This window comes from Ailuropoda melanoleuca, chromosome 3 (genome assembly GCF_002007445.2).
Source record: "Ailuropoda melanoleuca isolate Jingjing chromosome 3, ASM200744v2, whole genome shotgun sequence".
Taxonomy (NCBI): Eukaryota; Metazoa; Chordata; class Mammalia; order Carnivora; family Ursidae; genus Ailuropoda; species Ailuropoda melanoleuca.
Window position 1 is genome coordinate 35,311,356 of NC_048220.1, and position 13,462 is coordinate 35,324,817.

The 13,462-nt window shown below is 43.8% G+C and overlaps 2 protein-coding genes across 4 annotated transcripts in view; one reads left to right on the top strand and one right to left on the bottom strand.

Moving 5' to 3' along the window:
- Nucleotides 1-1,300: 1,300 nt before the first annotated feature.
- GZMA (granzyme A) lies at nt 1,301-8,427 on the top strand. The gene is made up of 5 exons (XM_019809496.2): nt 1,301-1,456; nt 3,798-3,936; nt 5,471-5,612; nt 5,809-6,078; nt 8,072-8,427. The coding sequence occupies exons 1-5, from the start codon at nt 1,306-1,308 to the stop codon at nt 8,231-8,233; spliced, it is 864 nt and encodes a 287-aa protein (XP_019665055.2). The 5' UTR covers nt 1,301-1,305; the 3' UTR covers nt 8,234-8,427.
- Nucleotides 8,428-10,821: 2,394 nt separating this feature from the next.
- CDC20B (cell division cycle 20B) overlaps nt 10,822-13,462 on the bottom strand; it is a 38,091-nt gene continuing 35,450 nt past the window's right edge. For all 3 annotated transcript variants that reach the window (XM_034656240.1, XM_034656239.1, XM_002928798.4), the window contains one exon: nt 10,822-12,012. In XM_034656240.1, the coding sequence (XP_034512131.1) occupies nt 11,828-12,012 (185 nt within the window). In that variant the 3' untranslated portion in view covers nt 10,822-11,827. The remainder of the gene's footprint in view (nt 12,013-13,462) is intronic.

Genomic DNA, 13,462 nt, shown 5'->3' on the forward strand with positions numbered 1-13,462 from the left:
GTCAATATACTAAAAACCGTTGAATTATAAACTTCAAATGGGTCAAATTAATGGTATGTAAAATATATTTCATAAATCTCTTAAAAGCCAACACGAATGAGGAAATAGCAACCATATTCACATTTTAAAAAAAAACAAACATACTTATCACTGTTTCCGCTAGGAAATTTTTAGTAGCTACAGTCAGTCAAGATTGACTTTAAGTCTGCACTCAAATTACTTGCCAGAACTGGAGGCTGGGTGTCCCACTGCTATTACTGAAAATGATTAACCTTTGATGCAGTAGTAATATCTGGGGAAAAGGAAACATAGGGGTCTCAGTAGGGCTCCCTTATAAGGTCGTGTGATTTCTGAGAAACAAACCACTAGGTCTGAAGTCATCAGCATGTTAACTCTGGGGATGGTTTGTGTAACACCAAACATCCTGAAAGAGCATATGACCATGTGAATTAAATTAAAGACCACATCCTCAGCTCAGAAAAGATCATAAAACATTTCTAATAGAAAGCGTACCAAATATTGTTCCTTGAAGGACTGAGGTTCATCTGTCTTAAAGAAAGATGTTCCTCAATATTAGAACAAAATAGGCACGTCTGACTACCATTTTCCTTCTTTAGCTATATCCAGAAAGAAAGAAGAAAGGGGGGAAGAGGAAAGGAAAGGGGGAGGGAGAAGGGGAAAGGGGAAGCTCAGTATCTTTCTTGTTTCTCAAGATGTATAATCAAACAATCAAGGGAAACACAAAGGGCTGGAAAGAGCCAACACTCCCTATCCCTGCCTCACTCTGTCTTCACAGCAGCCACAGACTTCAGGTAAGAGCACAATAAATTATCTTCCACAAAATGGGGAAGGAAAACCTAGGCAGGAGTTTACGAATAAATAAGACTTCCCCCTGCATTTCCACTTGCCCTTGGCCTATTGGTCCTTGCATAACCCAAGGAAATAACTAGAAAAAAGTTAAGTTGCTGACCAATTATTTTTCAAAGCTCTAATTTAAGTCTTAATAGATTCCGTTAGTGGACGCAGAAAGTAATATCGCTGCTGACGAAAACTAGAATCCTCCCAATTTCTGCCAAAACGGTTTAGAATCTCTCCTCGTGTACTGCGTTCTGAGGGCAACAGGGTCCTCTCGCCCCCACCACGCTACAGAGCTGCCCTCCCCTCCCTCCGCAGCCCCAGCCAAGGAAAGCATGCCCACTCATCATGAGCAATACTTCACTGTTCTCACTTGTGTTTCATTTCTGAATGCTCGAGTTTGAAATTGGAAAGAGAGAAAACCACATCCTTTGTACTCTCAATATATAGATGGAGTCTCAATATATAGACGGAGTCAGTCAAGAACTAACACAGATTTTCATGCTGATTGATGTGGGGACAGCAGCCACAATGAGGAACTCCTGTACGATTCTGGCGTCTTCTCTCTCAATTGCCATTTTTATCCTGCTGATTCCTGGAGGTAAGACTGCTTCTCATCATTTCCAGTATAACCATGAAGCAAATGGAGCAGACTTTCAGCAAACTTTTGGCAAGATTAGCTGAGTATAGAGGAGGTATTTGTTCCCCATGCTTTAATACTCTCCTTTGGATTCTATGTCTTTCTTTTAGAAGGAAAAACATCCTTTCCTCTTTAAAATTTCCTCACAAAAAATAATGGAACCGCCAGTGCTTTTCGCTGCCAGTTTATAACTTGAAAATTGGCAGAAAGACAATGTTAACACAAGAAAATAAACAAAAATGCTTGAGTTGAGAAAATAAATAGTACCTTTCAGGAAAGAAATAGTGGTGTTCGGCCTTTCTTGCTGTAGAAAATACATAGATGGTTTTAAACAAAAGTAAAAAGAAAAAGAAAAAAGGAAGGAAGGAAGGAAGAGAAAGGGAGAAAGAGAGAGAAAGAAAGAAAGAAAGAAAGAAAGAAAGAAAGAAAGAAAGAAAAAGAAAGAAAGAAAGAAGAAAGAGAAAGAAACCTGATTTCATCACCCAAAACAAATCAGGAATGATCTGAATTTATATGAATTCTCTAGACTAGTGTGTCACTGGAAAGTTCCATGGTTTATCTTGCGCCTAAAAATGAGCAGAAATTTTTAAAATAACAAGGTTGCTGCCCATTTGGGTCAAAAGCGTGGGCAGAGCATCAGCCTGGTGTACAATGACTGTGTTCAGACATGTTACATTCTCCATAACATTGAAAACGGCAGATTAAAACATCCAATTATATCTTTCCTTCAAAGGAAGCAACAGAAGCAGCTTGCTCCACTCTTCTTTGTTTCCTGTGGGCAGAGAGGAATGTGGGCCCATAAAGGAAACAGATATAGCAAAGCAAGGCTTGATGCTCTGGACCAGCGGTCTCAAATCTCCTACACATCAGAATACTCTGGAGGGCTTTTTAAACAAGGCTTGCCTCCAGCCCCAGCTCCTGAGATTCTCATTTATTTTGATTCTGGGTAGGGATCAAGAATTGCTAGGTTCCAAAAGCTTCTCACCTGCTCTAAATTCTACCCCTGACCCTTTTAGGAGTGGTTGGTTGCAGATGTTGGCTTTTTTTTGCAACTGGTATATGTGCTCACCAAACAGGTGATTCTGCAAAATGAAGTTATTCTGTTGAGTTTATGATTTCTGCAGCTCAGAAGGTCCAGAGAGGCACCTTTGATCTTTCCATACTTGACTCACCCAAGGAAAATTTGAGATGTGGATGAAGGTCCCTGGGTTTCTCTAAATTCCTTATCCTTTGACTTCTACAGCCTAGTATTTCCCCTTTCCAACACACTTCTGGAAAGAGAGCCCTTAGGACCACACTCTTCCCCTTCCCTCACTCTCATCATTTGCATCTTATTGTGAGTTTGGCGGTGAGTTAGCTTTATTCACGGAGTAACAGGCACTGTGCCCTGTTTGAGAAACCACCGAGTCTCAGCCTGTGGTCAGGAGAAGTATTTTGGGAGAATCCAAGAACATCTGGCACAGGAGGTGGAGGACGGAAAGGATATCACAAAAGCACAAGATGGCTAAACCAGCATGGATGGTGTCTCTTGGGTGTAGATCTAGTATTCTGTCCTAACGAAGCTCTACTCCTGCTCTGTCAGCAAGGACACTTGACTAAGGCACAGTTCTCTCCTTATGGCATCTTCTCTCCTCCCTTCTCCTACCTTTTTGGAGAAGCCCTTCAGTTCAACCGTGTGTTTCAGTCTGCAGGTGGAAGGGGAGCCTCGGGTGCAATAGATAGTGTTCTGTCAACTTAGGAATGAGGAGAGTACAAATTTTAATTAAACAGAAGTCTCACAATGACCAAAGAACTCATAGGTGGGGGCACAGCTCGAAGGTACTATATCAGTTTATAAGCCGTGAGTTTGGGTAAAGGGCAGTTCTCAGGCTTCTGAAAGCTGCTCTGCTTCCCCAGATCAATACTCAGCCAGAAGGGAGGAGAGGGGAGTGCGCTCAAGGTTGTCATCCTCACTAGTATCTCCCGCAGCAACTGCCACCCACCAATGCACAGCTGTCTGCCCTCTGCAAGCCCTGAAGCCTGATGTCAGTGGTCGCGGCAGATTTCCAGCCTCATAATCCTTGGAACTGCCAATGGCCCAGCCTCCATGGGTGAAAGAGCAGGACGTCCAACAGGAATGGGATTTACATTCCGATATCCGAACATCTGCATGGAGGGGTGGGGGTTGGGGCAGGGGGGTGCGGATGCTGTCACCTATGTTTCCTCTCCAAGCAGGAAAAGCATGTCTGGCCTTAGGACCGTGGCTTTAGGGAGAGCTCTTTGGGGTCAGCACTGATAGGATTTGCCTTTTTCCCTTTAACAGATTTCTGTGTAGAAATTATTGGAGGAAATCAAGTGAGTCCTCATTCAAGACCCTACATGGTGCTACTTAAAGGAGAAAAAATCTGTGCTGGGGCTCTGATCGCAAAAGACTGGGTATTGACTGCAGCTCACTGTGTCCTGTAAGTGCTTGGGTTCTAAAAATTGTTTCTGCAGATATTCTTATTTGGGGGAATATCAGTAAAGAGAATAAATCTTCACTAAAACCACAGGAAGCTCACGTGTGTATCTTCACATCACTTAAGTCTCTGGGAAATTGCTTTCCCCCAGCAGGGCCTTAAGCCCAGACTCAGCCCCCAAGTATCAGACCATCGGGGGATCCACAGTGAGCACCCACACGCTTTGTGTCGGACTCCCCTAGAGCCACCGGGTCTGGGTGCTGCAAGGCTTTGCTTCTGGTCTTGACTTTGTGACTAAAGAGAACGAACCACAGTATGGAAGGGTCAAACTCAAGTGTCCCCTCGGGAACCGGAGCACAACAGTCAAGTAGAGAAAGCTTATTTCTGATACCTTCCTGTTTCCTTTTCTGAATGTCTCTCACACCTCAGCCATCGCTTAACCCCTGCTGACTATGACCTTCAGAGCTCTTCCAGACCTGGTCTTTCCTCCATTCCCATAATCCAGCCTCTCAACCTAGGCTCTCCAATATGGTAGCCCCTGTCATATTGGTTATATGAATTTACTTGTGACTCTCTGATTTTAAATTAAAGTTAAATAAAATTACAAATTTAGTTCCTTGGTAGCACTAGCCACATTTCAGGTCCTCAGTAGCCACATAGGGCTAGTGGCCGCCATTTCGGACAGAACATTTCATCATCAAGGTACTCTACTGGACCACTGTTCTAGTTTCTTAAGTGAAACTCACATCAGCTGATGTAATGGAAAAATGACAGTGTGACGATCTGATTGGTTTCATTTATACTAGGTTGTGAACGAGTAACTTTAATTATTAGTACACCAGAGAGTATCTTTTTAAGTAGGCTCCATGCCCCACGTGGGGCTTTCATTTACACCCCAGATATCAAGAGGCACAGGCGCTACCTAACTGAACCAGCCAGCACCTCCTGAGTATTTTATTAACCAAAATGAACCTTTAGCAGGGAGTAAAAAAAAGAAAGCATCTAGATCCCTGCTTCAGATCACCATCCCCCCAATATACACACACTCAGTGCGATGCAAATAGGGTCTTTCATTGGGCATTCATATTTCTGAGAGTTTTCTGTTTTAAGTTTGTTGTCTTACAACAATCCCTTCAGTGCATTCCGCTACAACTACTGAGTGCCATTTGCTTCCGTCTCTAGACCCCTGAGGCCTTTGTATTCTACAACCTGATTCTCTATCAGCTCAGGGAGGGTGAGGGGGCACTAAAGCCCCAACCCCTAAGATCCCAAGACTTGGCTTAGCTGCCATGGAATTCTCTTGTTACATGTTTTTCAGGGAACCTAGTTTAGCGTGTTACAGAGAAGCTGGTGGTGATGATGATAGATTCAAAACAATTTTTTATTCTTTAAAATACCCTCTTTTTCTTTCTGAGCCACAAACAAGTATTGCCACAGAAAGTAGATTTACAAATGAGACAGTCAAGCTGTTTCTAGAATATGCTCAGCTCCTGATGTAAAGAGTAAACCCAGTTAATAGTGTTGTGTCTGTTTTCAGGACCAGGAAGTCCCAGGTCATTCTTGGAGCTCACTCAATATCCAAAACAGAGTCCGAGAAACAGATAATGTATGTAAAGAAAGAGTTTCCTTATCCGTGCTTTGACCGGGACACGCATGAGGGGGATCTGAAGCTTTTACAGGTATGTCCTTTCGATTCACTTCGGAGTCACAGAACCTCCTACAATGGGGCCGCCTGCATGGGAACTTCCTCCTTGGCGCTCGTGGCTACAGACAATAGCTCCATCATGGGCGTCCTTGAAGGCTGGGCTAGAATTGAAGTAAAAATAGGACCATTTAAATGATCTTATTGAAGTCTTCATGCTTGTCTTCTAACAGCTGAACAAAAAAGCAAAAATTAATAAAAATGTGAGTATCCTCCCTCTCCCTAAGACGGGGGTTGATGTCAAACCGGGAACCGTGTGTCGAGTTGCAGGCTGGGGCAGAATTCACAATAACTCACCTCAGTCTGATACCCTGAGAGAAGTCAATATCACCGTCATAGACCGAAGAATCTGCAACGATGAAAAGCACTATAATTATAATCCTGTGATTGGACTGAATATGATCTGTGCCGGCAGCCCCAAAGGTGGAAAAGACTCGTGCAATGTAAGTAAAACAAGATCTCACGTTTGAGCTGTTGGAGTAAGTCACGCAGATAGAGAACATGTAACATCAGGCTTTGTCTTCTCACGGCGCTGGCTTCTGCAGGGCCCTAGTGCTTTTTCTTACAGAAGTTTGATAGAATCCCAAATAAATTAATGTTCTCAGCTCACGTAAGACATTCATCAGAAACCTGTTCTCATCTTTCGTACAAACATATACAGATCTCAACTTGAAAATATGTGATATCCAGGAGAGCTGAAGTCAGCGCTCTTCCAGGGCCTTCAATGCCCTTTTCCCCACCTCAATACTCCCCCCAGAATTTGCTGCATCTCAGTACTCCCCCCCAAATTCACTGCCATTTAACCGAACAAGTCTGAAATGCCTGTCCTTTCCAAGCCTGACTAAGGCTCTCTGGCCAGACTCCATAGCTTCCTAGAGCCAAGCTCAATCCCCAGGAAGCAACTTCCAAATGTAACACATACAGAGACTGTGCAAGCCTCCATCCCAGAGTCCCCTGAGAGGCAGTGCGACAGAGCCCTGCTCAAAGATATGAGTAACAGAGACACCTTACGAAGTTTGCAGCTCTGAGTGTGTCATTTCTCACCTCTCCCAGAGACCCTCTACTGCCTCCCCTGAAGAGAAGGGGTTGCAGGGTAGGGGGTCTGGGCGTTTGAATCAGAGACTGAGAGATCCAGGGGTATCTGTTCTTCCCAGAAGCTTGTCTAACCCTCTGCAGAATCTGAATGGCTAGATTTCAGGACCAAGGCTAGGCAAATCCCAGGAAGTGATGACATTTGTCCTCTGCACCTTTCCGCTTTCTCTCCTTTGCCCTCCCTCCTCCTCCTCCTCTCCCCTGGTCTACCACACTGGCAATCCGGGAACCCAGAACCTTCACGCCCTTGGAAACACACGCAACATCCTGAAGCCACAGCAGTGTCCCAATGTGCCTGTCCCCCTCTCCACAGCCACCCTCTAGGGTCAAAACTTAGCAGTCCTCCTGCCATTCTCTCAGGGCCCAAGACCCCTCTTAGAATTGGCCATGGGTGAATTAAACCCAAAGGCCTCATTATGAAAATTTCAGGCCCTGTGTGAAATGCACCTGTCTGGGGGGATCCCAGGCTCTCACATACCTCCTTAGTTCATACACTCATAAGGCCCATTTTTGCCTGAAAAGGAGGGGTCGTCGATGCTTTCACATGGCTGGGAAGGAGTTGGGCACTCAGAGCCAGGCATTGGCAGAGCTCTATGTACGTGCCTCAGCAGCCCTCTGTCTAGCACCACCCATCCTTCCTGAAGCAGAGCAGTGAAATGACCACTTCAGACTTGAGACCTCAAATACATTTAAATATGCGGATTCTAGAGTTCCATGAGAGAATACAGGGTCACGCAGTGGGTGGCACAGTCAGGAGGCATAAGGAGTGACTTCCAGCAAACTGAAGGCTCTCTGTTGGTGGAGTCCGTTCGCTCTGAAGCGTAATCACTGGTTTTGGGAGCTCCCATCTAGTGTCACATGCTCTAAAGAGACCCAGGGGAGCAATTTCTGTCGATTTGACAGGATGAAGGGGAAAGTTGCTTTGGTTTTGTTCCTTTAGGAAAACAGTTACGTGCTAGAGAAACTAGAAAGCATGAGGCTTACTCTTTGCCTCAACATCCCATCTGCATTTGACTGTTTTAACTCTGGAGTTATTAAGCATTTTTAGAAAATGACAAACAGGAGGGTTTCCCTTCTAAAGCAGAATCAGTCCCCAAATTAGTGGATAACATGAGCAAGTAAACACAAGTTTTATTTCATGTTCACTGGTCTATAAAGAGAGTAAGCCAATTTTAAAATATTAAAACATTTCCAAACATTTTGGGCTTTTAAGCACTAATTTTCATTTAAGTCAAGGTTGGTTTTAACTCCACATTGAATGTTCCACATTCAGTGGAATTTTTTCCATTCCCCTAGTGATCATGTTCCACGCTCATCCCCACTACCTCTCTTGTTTTCCTCCAGGGGGATTCTGGAAGCCCTTTGATATGTGAGGGTATTGTTCGAGGCATTACTGCCTTTGGCCTTCCAGGGAAATGCGGAGACCCTCGAGGACCTGGCATCTATACTCTTCTCTCATGGAAGTATCTCAGCTGGATAATTAAGACTATGAAGGGGTTAGTTTAGATAATTGTACTTCATTTCATTTGCTGTTGCTTCTTTTTTTCATGTGTTTCAAATTCTTATTTAAATTCCAGATAGTTAACATATAGTGTAGTATTGGTTTCAGGAGTAGAATTTTGTGACTCGTCATTTACGGGCTGGGCACTTGCTGTGACTTCTTAATCTTACCATAAATAAAAGCAATTTGTGTAACTGTACCCATTTCTCCTATACCTTCAGTGGGCAGATCGGCACTGGCAAAGGGCAGCAGAGTTCTATGACAACCTCAAGAATATTGCAAGGCAGAGATGAGGGAACCAGTGTCACCAGTGTCATCCATGTGTCAAGTGGCATACATACTTTCCTTGAATTATTCACTGTCCCAATGGGGCCCAGCAGGAGTGACAATAAGATCGGGTCTATCTAGTAATAAATACAGTGACGGGCTCAGCAATTCTGCAGGAAACAAGAACAGCCAGTCTGAAGCATTTGGGTTGAAAGGAAATGTATTTGCCCTTCTAAGACCATTGCTCTATATCAACACGTGCTATCTATCTATCCATCTATCTGCAAGAACCTGCGTCTAAGTAAGAAATAGAAGAGGAAATGTCTTACAGTGTTTTCCAAAGTCAGGTGAAAAATAGAAATTAAAATCCTAGGGGACAGAAATGATGCACTTGGCCAGACAAGAAAAGTATACAGCGGAAAGTCAGCCTCCCCTCTCATTAGTTTGCATATCAGCCGTTGATTGCAAGGTGATTTCTTGGATCTCCTCATCCCTGAGTCTGGGTGGGTCCAGCCAACCCAATGGTTACAAGGGCTGCCTTGACATACTAGGAAGTAAGTGCTCAAAGTTTTCCTTGAGAAACCCCTATGTTGTTGTTCAGCACATTGAACTCATTGGGTAGTCTTCAGTCCAGCAGCCGCTTCAAAACGTGATTATGTGAATGGATTCCTTCAATTTCCATCAGTTCCTTTATGAGTATACACACGCACGTGCACGCACACACACAATGTATACCCAAGACAAGAACATATATCAACACCAACAGCCTCTTAAAACAAAGAAGGGAGCGGAGCTCAATTACAAATGCTCAGGCCCCACCTCTAAAAATTTTCATTTGATTGTATTCAATGAGACCCAGGACACAATATTCTTTACATAATCTCCCCAGTGATTCCAATATACAGCTGGGTATGGGAGTCCCTATTCTAAAACGTGAGGTCCGGTGCTAACATCTAAAACAGGGCTCTAAGAGAGTCACTAGGATGATATTGTAGATACCTGTGATAATCCCTAATTCATAGTTAGGATTTTAACAGCAATAAGAGGATAGAATATTCCCTACTGGCAACATTACAGATTTTGAAATCCACTTAAAAAGTAATTGCATGGAACCCTCATTCATTGCTGATGGAAGTGTAAACTGATACGTCTTAGGAAAGTTGGCAGTGACTACTTAAAACTCAACAGAAATTTTCTATGACCTAGCAATTCCATACCTGGGCATATATCCAACAGAAATGAGTGCTTTTGTCCACCAAAGAATGTTTAAGAATGTGCATAGCAACTTTATTCTTTTTTTTTTAAGATTTATTTATTTTTAGAGAGCATGTGAGCAGGGGTAGGGGCAGAGGGAGAATCCCAAGCAGACTCCCTACTGAGCACAAAGCCTGACATGGGGTTTGGTTTCACGACCTTGAGATCATGACCTGAGCCAAAATCAAGAGTCGGATGCTTAACCAACTGAGCCACCCAGGTGCCCCACAACTTTATTCTTAAAAGTCAAAACTAAAAATAGCTCAAATATTCATTCACAATAAGATGGATCAACAATTGTCATACATTTACACAATGGAATATTACAGAGCAATGAAAAAGAAAAACCTACAGTTACACGTAACAACATGAATTAATATCACAAACTTAATAGTGAAAGAAGTCAGACAAAAGAATATACAGGGTGTGATTCCATTTATCTGCAGGTTGGCATAAGACAAAACTATAGTGATAGAGGTCAGAATAATGGAAAGGTGTTGACAGACAGTGGGTACAAGGAAGTCTTTAGGGTACAAGAAATGTTCATATCTTGATCCGAATAGTATGTTAGTATCAAGTGGGTGGTATAGACTGATGCCAAGAGTTCAAACCCAAGTAACATCATCTCAAAACACTTCTTGGAGAGGTTAAGACTTAGATGAGCAAAGAAAATGGAAGAGAGTGTAGGAATTCCAGACTAGAAGAAAAGCTCCAACAAAGGCATCAAGGAAGGGAATCACAAGACTTAGCTCAGGGTCAACACAGGAGATGGGCAAGAATTAACATTTAAAAGATAGAACAGGGGCATCCGGGTGGCCCAGTCAGTTAAGAGTCTGACTCTTGGGGGCACCTGGGTGGCACAGCAGTTGGGCGTCTGCCTTCGGCTCAGGGCATGATCCCGGCGTTGTGGGATCGAGCCCCGTGTCAGGCTCCTCCGCTATGAGCCTGCTTCTTCCTCTCCCACTCCCCCTGCTTGTGTTCCCTCTCTCGCTGGCTGTCTATCTCTGTCAAGTAAATAAATAAAATCTTAAAAAAAAAAAAAGAGTCTGACTCTTGATCTCAGCTCTGGTCTTGATCTCAGAGTTGTGAGTTCAAGCCCCACGCTGAGCTCTACACTGGTGTGGAGCCTACTTAAAAAAAAAAAAAGAAAAGAAAACAGTGACCTGATTGAGCCTAAAAAAAGCTTAGCAATTATCAAATCCAAATTCTGGTTCTTGTAAATGTTATGACCACACACACGGTCACTCAGTCAGTCTATGGCAGAGCCAAGGTAAGCCCACGTTCCCTAACTTCAAATTCTGGTCTCAGGACCCTAAGGTTGAGGTGAGGGGTTTATGTAATAGGGAGTCATTGAGAGTTTCTGAGCAGGGGGCTGAGAAGATCACCACCATGCTTTTAGAAATGTAACCTAACTGTGGTGGAGACCCATGAAGAATAAAGACAGGAAAACCAGGTAGAAGGAATTAAACCAGGTGGTCATCAGGCATTCAGGGGATGACTAAGATGAAACAGAAGAGAACAAGGCATGAACGGATGAAGCATGGAGTGGAGTAATCAGGAGGTTCCCTGAATGATGTGATGACCAAGATAGGGATGAGACCACGAAGAGGAACAAGGGAGTCCTACAGGAGATCTCGTTTTGAGAGGAAATAATGAGCATGTTTAACTAGTGCCTAGCAGATAGTAGGATTTTAACCAATATTTTTCAAGCGAATAAGTGATGTTTTAATGTATTTGGCTTAAGCTAAAGTCAGGAAAGGATCTCAGAAAGGAAATATCCAGAGGCAGAAAGAAATATGAAGCCAGAGAGTGGGAGAAAAGTCAAGAGGGAAAAAGATGTCTGGAAATCTCTGCTATAGGTATTCTATAGCAGCGGAAATGCATCCCTAACAAGGAAGAGACAGACAAGAAGAAAAAGGAGGAGGAAGAAGAGGAGGAGGGAGGGAGAGGAAAATAGAGAAGAGGCAAAGACAACATGTGGGAAACGCAACAGGAGGAAGCAGAGCAAAATAAGTCACCTGAGAAAGGAGGTCACAAGAACATTCACCTCAGGAAAAGCACTTCATCCTGTTGGACCGTCACAACAACCCCATGGAGAAGACAAGGCCCCTGTCATTATTCTCACTTCGAAGTGAGGAAACCGGAGCTCGTAGAGGGGCTGAGTGACAGCAGTTCCATACACAGGCTGTGCCATCAGCTGCAGCAGAAAACACTCGGGTGTGGTCTGGACTCAAAGCCAGGTGCAGCACTCTGCCTCTGTGGCCTGCCGGAAGAGGGGAAGACAGTTCAGTTCAGGTCCGACATTACAAGGGCTGTTGCTGAGGTGGGGGCCACGTATCCCGTCCCAGGATGAAGGCTTCTCTGAAACCTGCCGTGTTTGGAGCTGGCGCCGCCACTGTGCCTTCGCTGTGGTAAACACTCGTCAGAGCTGCCTGTGGGCAGCAACCTAAAGTGGCTGAGGTTTGGCTTCACTGGGTTTCCGTTTCACAGCTCTTCCCCCCTTTATTAGTTTCCTAGGGCTGCCATAACAAATTACCACACACTGCTTGAGACAAGAGAAATTTGTTTTCTCATAGCTCCAGTGACCAGAAGTCCAGAATCAGGAGTCGGCAAGGCTGGCTCCCTCTGGAGGCTCTGGGGAAGATTCCAACCCTTGCCTCCTACCTTTGATTTGTGGCCACATCACTCTATTCTCTGCCTCTGTGGTCACATGGCCCTTTCTTCGGTGTGCCTGTTCTCTTCTGTGTGTCTCTTCGAAGGACACTTGTCATTGGATTTAGGGCCCATCTGGATAATCCAGGATGATCTCATCTCGCAGTCCTCGACTAAATTACACCAGCAAAGACCCTTTTGCCAAATAAGGTCACATGATTTGACGAGGATACTGTGGTGGGGTATTTTTAGCCCACCACACCCCTCATGCCCCAAACCATTATCAGTTCTATCTTCTCTAATCCACCAACACCCAGGAATTGCTCCTGCTATGCTCTTGCCACCCATCCCATCCTTCTTCTTACCCTCTCCAAAACGTCATCCCATTGGGACCTAGGTTTCAAGGAGCTAATCAAATAAATTGAGGCAGTTTAATAGGAAAGGACCCAAAAAGCTCTCCCCCAAAACTCACATGAGTCTTAGTAATGTATGTGGAGACAATCCCCCTTCTTCTGTTATCTAACTGATCATCTCCCAAAGAACATTTTGTGGAACAATAATTCTATATGAGGTTAATAGGTATTAAAAATGAAAAAACTGTTTAATGTTCACAATAGTTTGGGATCTCCAGGTTAAAAAAAAAATTAAACAGGATTCCTTATTTCAAGACTGCTTTATTTGGGAGAAGAGACTATAATCAGTATTTCTGAAACTTATTTGACCAGAGTCCTTTTAAAGTGAACATCTCAGGTGGCTCATGTTCCTTGAAAAATACTTGGCAAAATCTATCCTAACCCAATAGTGACTGTTAATAGTCAAACCTTCAGACCAAAGCAGAAAAAACTGACTCCGTGAAAGGAGGCTGGGGCCCAGAGGATGGAGGGAAGGAAAGAGGTTGGGCAAGTTTTTGTTTGAGGAGTTATTTGGGGACACAGGTAAAATCTAGCTAGGTGGGTGTTCATCTCATAGAACCAATACAGTTTATAACTCAAGTGAGATCTGGAACTTCAGAAGTAATCTTGTGCTCTGACAGCAGATTCTCAGCAGCAAGGAGTGCATAC